Source organism: Setaria italica, chromosome II, assembly GCF_000263155.2.
Source record: "Setaria italica strain Yugu1 chromosome II, Setaria_italica_v2.0, whole genome shotgun sequence".
Lineage (NCBI taxonomy): Eukaryota > Viridiplantae > Streptophyta > Magnoliopsida > Poales > Poaceae > Setaria > Setaria italica.
Window position 1 is genome coordinate 20110358 of NC_028451.1, and position 6599 is coordinate 20116956.

The 6599-nt window shown below is 39.7% G+C and overlaps 1 protein-coding gene across 1 annotated transcript; it reads right to left on the bottom strand.

Annotated features, from left to right (window-relative positions):
* Window positions 1–1628: 1628 nt before the first annotated feature.
* LOC101786008 (HSP-interacting protein) lies at window positions 1629–5284 on the bottom strand. The gene is made up of 2 exons (XM_004959233.4): window positions 2571–5284; window positions 1629–1818 (listed from the first exon to the last, which is right to left on the bottom strand). The coding sequence occupies exons 1-2, from the start codon at window positions 5011–5013 to the stop codon at window positions 1661–1663; spliced, it is 2601 nt and encodes an 866-aa protein (XP_004959290.1). The 5' UTR covers window positions 5014–5284; the 3' UTR covers window positions 1629–1660.
* Between the last annotated feature and the right edge of the window lie 1315 nt (window positions 5285–6599).

Sequence of the window (6599 nt, forward strand, 5' to 3'; positions counted from 1 at the left end):
TTTTACTAAATCCCATGCTTTGGTACTGACACGTGGTTTGGACCCAAAAGTCAGTGACACAATGAATGTCATATAATGCATAAGAAAAAATTACAGTGATGGCATGCTGTATTTATCACTTATAACTCTGCATTGAAAAACTTTCTAGAAAAAAATGGTATCATTCAGGGACTTTGAGCATTCGACTCTTGTCTCATCTACAAAAGGTACAATTCAGCTGACATTTTCTATTCTAAAATACAAACTTGGGGCATTTGTACAGGTGCAATAGGCGTAAACCTTGATAACTATCTTCTTAACTCTATAAAGTGCATTCCGATTAACTCCTTTGGGTCGAGTTGGAAAGATCTGCTTTTGATGCATCAATGCAGCACAGTCCAATCTGTTACAGTCTGCAAACACATGTTGAAACCATTTTCGTTTTATTGATGCATATTGCATAATGTTATCTTGGAAATTTAAATCAAATGAGTAAAAAAATGATAAGTGCAGAGAAATCATACTTATACATTGCAACATAATTTGATATTATGAGTACCCACAGCACTGTAGCAAGTTCTTAGACTGAGATTTGTTTAGTTGGCTTGCCCATTAAGTTAGCCATGTTAAAAATGAGTTTGGGGTAAAGTTCTGTAAAAACAGATCAGTTTCTTTTTATTTGGTGGTATACTCTTCTGGCTGTAAAGGGGAGAAGATGGTCAGGTTAAGCTTCTTGTTACGCAGTTTTCTTGGCCCCTATTCGCAAAAAAAAAATGTTTTCTTGGCCCCTGTGTCCCAAGTAACTGTGCACATAAGATAATACTGTGTGCCGAAAACCATTGACTTTAGAATACTGGAATAATTATTGCTCATCAGTAGTAATCATCAACCATGAAAATAAGACACTATTCTCTCCCGTGCGTTTTGGAATCATTTAATAGTGGGATTTTTTGTTATAGTATAGAAATGTTGATGCCACCACTTAAATCTTTTTTGTATTGCTGTGCACTTCACAACCTCGTTTCAAAATAATTTAGGAGCAACCTGTATTCCTTTTCTCTTTTCCTAAAGATTCAGGTAATGGATGAGCAGGGCAAGGCGGGTGGCATTGGAGATGAGGTAGTAGCAGGCATTTTGGGAAGACAGAAACTAGACAGGTTAAAATTTGTTAAGTTGAGAAATAACAAGAAGGGCATTTTAATTTTTCCCTTGTGATCCAAGTGACCAGCCCAACCGGTCGAATTCTCTCATAAATGTCCTGGGCAGCACCAGGCCTCTTAATGGCACCCACAGAAATATTAGGCTAGTCTCAATACACAGTTTCATTACACTATTACCAAGACTGAGAATTTGGTAATTATGCCTACTAGGGATGAAACTCTTTTCGCGTATGATGAAACTCCCCCTCATAATAGCCTTGCAAGTCAACAATTTTGCTAATGTGGTAACAAATTTAATACTCATGAAACTCCTATGAAACCCATTGAGCCTGTCCTTAGCTTTCGGTTGCCAAGCAAGCAAATTGGTAACCGTTGATGTAAAAAAACGGTCTCTGTATTGATATTTAGGAATCAGAGAAAAATAGTTGTTGATAAAGAATAAATTTACCTGTTGCACAAGAAAATAAGTATCAACGTTCTTATCCTCAGTACAACATCCAAGTCCAATGTTTAATACAAGCTCACGTATAGTGTATGTGCTCTAGTATATTATGTAGCTTTGAAGGCCTCCTTCGGAATATAGGTTCAAGACGGAAAGAAGAACTACCATTTTTTAACTTTTTTGCATCGTACATTTCATTCCATGCTTGAACTATCTCATCAATGTTGAAGCTTAATCCTGCGGAATGGAGAAAAAAATTACTTACATTAGAAAATACACCTGAACCTAACTATAAGGATGTAGTGCTCCAGCACCCAATTTTGTGGCAAAAGAAATAGGTAAATATTTAGTTACGCAAAATTGGCATTGAAATCGATTGCAGTTTTTGACCAGTTGCAGTTTTTAATATAACGTGAGTGAATTACACATAGAATCGTAATACTTTCTATCATAAATGGTTTGCATGTTATGGTACTGGTAGTTCTAGAATATAGCATCACAAATTGTATCACAATGTTTTATCATAGGGCATAGCTCACTAACCAGTGATGAGATTGATGTCTTTACTAGTAGCAAGCTACATCCTGACAAGTAGAAATCATATGTATTTAGTTTTTTCTGCCTAACATATTGCTCTTTACATACAGTAAGAGAGAATGTATCATGCTAGCCCTTTGCTTGAGATATCGGTAGTCATTTTATATGTACTTGTACAACTTTTCAAAGTTTCAATTTTTTCAGTTAAGGCTAGTCATCATTTGAAAGAAAAATTATTTGAAAACGTCAATCTATATATAACCTTCAATGAAATAGGTTTTGAGGAAAGAACATTAAAAGTGGTAATGATGACATGATCATTTCTCATTCTATTCTTTGTTAGATTCCTAAAATATATAGTAACTGCCATACATATACTTGCTTGAACATAGATAATGTAACGCAGCTGGAACATATTTGCATAGGAGAAGGCACAAATGGATACGCCATACCTTCTTGGTTGTTCCCATTCACACAGTGGTTCTTTACCATCACACTGATATCTGCTACAGAAGCTCCTCCGATCTTAAATTTTTCAATGGCTTCTTGTAGGCTTTCTTCCCAGCTAGAAAGTCCTAACTTGAATTCTACTACTGAGCGTTCATAAAGAATTGTACCCCATGAAATGTTAAGCTGTGAACGCATGTTTGAGGCTTGTTCAAAGGCTTCATCTGGTGATAAATCTTTTCCCTGCTCATTCAAACCCAATTTATCAACTACTATCTTCCCCTTCCTTGATTTAGCTAGCCCTTTTACTCGCAAATATTCTATTCCTTCCCACATCTCCATCCCCTTTTCCATGTTGTCTTCAGCATGATTGAAAAGTTCTAATACTTCAGTTCCCATTTCTACTTTACATGTGTCGGCGTAACGCCAAGATAGCTTTGCTTGTTCAAACTGTTGCTGTCCGAGTGCAATAAGACCTTCATAAAAATCTGGCTTCACATCCACAGAATCTTCAAATTTCTTCCCAGCTTTGACATATTCAGTGCATGCCCATTCATACGCAGACTTGACCTGGGCAAGTATTGACTCTTTCGAAGCATCTTCAGATAAAATTAATCGCTTCCTTGCACGGGACATGTGGACGTTGCCCCAATTGAACAACGCTAGAGCTGCCATTTCCTGAAATTTCGCCTCTGCAGCTTGAAATATTTCTTGTGCTTCTTCACTTGTGATGGTATCTTCCATTGCCTCATAGTAAAGTCGGATACCAAGATCACGAAGATCCACACATGCATCAGAATCGAAACCAGCATGGTTCTTGAATAGGCGAGCAAACTGCACCATCCAGTCATCAGAGCAAGAGTTCCTTTCATCTTCCTTCCTTGAGCTTCCACACTCAGAGGTGTTATAGTGATTCTGTTCTCGTGCAGCAAAGGAGGACATAGGCATGACCAGATCCCTAGTAATCTCGCGCTCAGGACTAACCTCTTTTACATGCAACCGAACTGGTACATGTGGGTAGAGTTCCTCGACCCACCTTAAATCTTCGGTAGATGTAATTGTCACCAAATCACCCTCTTTGTCCATGAATTTTAGAAGGAATGACTTCAGGTTCGGGTTGTACTTATAGCGAGCGATGTCCATTACTTGTAATAGACTACAGTTTTCTGGAATTAAAACAATCCTTATGTCATCTCCATGAACGAACTTAAATTTCTTCTTTACCCCTTCCCTAACATCTTCATGATTGTCCCTAGTATATTTTGTATGCTTGTCTCTACCATGATTTGCTGTTCTGATGGTAATTGGCTTTTCTGGCACATACCTCTCATACTTTTCCTCAAAATAGTGTTTTCCTTGGTTGAGATTGGTGTATCTCTCATATTTTTCCTCTGTATGCTTCTCTTGCTTGCTGTGACTACCAACCTCAAAATGCTTTTTACGCCTTACCGCACTGCTCTGTGTGGTATAGTTTCCCATTTCAAGCTGAATGCCTTTCACCAGTATCTCTTTGAGATGCTTTTCGTGGTTGTCTTGGCCATGCCTCTGTTTCAGGTTCATTTCTTCCATAACCCACGAAGAGTGCTGCTGTTGCTGCCCTTCATTGGCCACACCTGGCTTGTAGTGACCATTATTTTTTTTGTTCTCTTCAGGATGCTTTTCATGCTTGTCCTGGTTACGCTTTTCCTGGATCTTTCTACCATCATTTCCCTGCTGGATTAAATCGTTCATTGTATGGTTATCTTTACTGCTATCTTTCTTGCCCTCCTCAATATTCTCATGATCCTCTTCATCATTAATCATCTCCCACACCTCTTCCTCGACTATGGAATTTCTAAATTTTCGGGACACCCTCCTCTGTATTCTCTCTTTTACAATGTTGATCGCAGACTTGTCTGGTGATGCAACCTGTTTGTCCAAGAAAACGCCCTCCATCACCTCCCTAATACTCTCATGGAGTTCCAATGCCGTCACATTGTTTGGTTCTAGGTTCAGAACCTTTTCCACATCCCCACAAGCTAGATCTAGCCTATCCAATGCTTCAAAACAACGCGCCCTTTTCAATAATGCCTTTGTATATGTTGGTGATGCCTCTAATGCTGAATTGCACTCGTCAATTGCACGATGATACTCCTCCGGATTCATGTGCATGTAACATGCTGCAATGTTACAATGGAGGAAGGCGATATCATGATGCCCCTCTGGCAAGAGCTTTACCGCTTTGTCAAACTTGAATGCTGCCCCCTCATAATCCCTTTTCTGGAATAGCCTCGTCCCCTCATCCTTCAATTCGGAAGCCAGCCTGATGAAGACAACATCATCCTCGTCGACTTCTGGCTGTGAACTCTGTTCACCGCTGCATCCGCTTGTCCTTGAGTTGCTCCTGCTGATAAACTTTGGGCTTGATCCCGATTCACTTAGTTTCTTCTTCTTTGGTGTCTTCCCCATACCTCAAACTATGCCAGCCTCAACTCCACAATGTCGTGCCTTGCCAAATAAATGGTTGATTCAGATGATACACACTTGAAACTTCTTTTGGGCGCCTGTTGTCTTCTTCAGAAATAAAAAAACTTCGTTTCCTCTCCTTTTAGATAAATTTGCAGCAGGAAGAATAAAGAAATTGAGATATGGGAAAGAGAGACTGGGCAACAAGGATTCGCACCTTCTCTTCCCCATTCAAATGGGAACCTTAGCCTAACCAGGCAATTCCATCGAGGATACACTGTAAACAATGATGGAAATTGGTGGAGTTGTCCGAAATTTGAGAAGAAAACACAGAAAAGAAAACTAAGGGTCTGCAAGAAGGAATGGGGAAAATGACAAAGCAAAGCATGAGGAAGCATGCTACGGGAATGGAGTAAGGGAAGGGTGTGGTTGGGACACAAGGCAAGCCACACACTTTTTGGACAGCGTTAGGGTGCCATCCAGCCATGACCATTCATGTTTCCTTTTTTTGGGTTGTCTCTAAAGGGCCAAAGGGTCGTACATGTTTTGATGGCAAGGAAAAGAAGTTCAAATGGTTAGAGCAACAGGGCAAAAGCGTACTTGTGCACTTGAAAAATCATAATGGCTAATTTTAGCACATTCTAATAATAGTTTTTTATTTCCTAAAAGCTGTTTATTGTTTTGGCATAATCATCATCTCAAAGCACGAAAACTTCTCCCAGAAACGTGAATATAAAATGTTGCTTTGTCACATAAAGTTCTTGTAATTGCTGGCTGTCCACAATAATTGATCTCATGTATGAAGACCAAAGATAAAGAGGACAGGAGCTTCAAATACCCGGTCCATTGACTTGGCACATAGAGGTGATGTGGCAGGTTGTTCTTGCTACTCTAGCAAAATTAAGCGATTTTGGTGAACGCACCTGTACTGGAATGCGAGGTGTAAATCTAACCGGCTAGTAAGTCAAGAGAAATCGGACTGATGAAATTATTAGAGGGCAAAATTAACAGTCTGCAGGAAGCCGAGTGCCCGAGCCCAAGTCACTCAAATGAGACCGGGCACTATTTATGTTTACTGCTTGTTATGTGCAAGATTGCTCAGAAGCTCAGGGCTAATGTTTTATGCAGCTCAGGCTAATTCAGATGGGGAAATGTGCAACGTGTAGTCTGTTCTTTCTGCTACCTTTTGCTGTAATATGAACCAGCATGAACCTGCTGCTGCTACCAGTGCATACGGGTACCAGGTTTCTCGACTGAATACGCATCAAAGCAGCACATGATCCTAGTCGGTAGCTTCATATAGATATGATTGCGTGGAGTAGATTTGATGTGTTCGTTGTGCAAACCTCCGTCGAAAGTTCCCTACGTGAAAACAATATATTCAGGTACCGAAATGCCCCATTTCGAATATTTTTCGTGCAGTAGCGAAATGCTACAAAACACTCTCAAACATGTTGTAAGGTCTAATGGAGTAGATTGAATGCGTTCGTTGCGAAAAATTCCGTTGGAAGTTCGCTACCCTATAATAGTGCATTTGGATACCGAAACACCCCTATTTTGCATTGTTTTTCGTGAAGTAGCAAAATTGA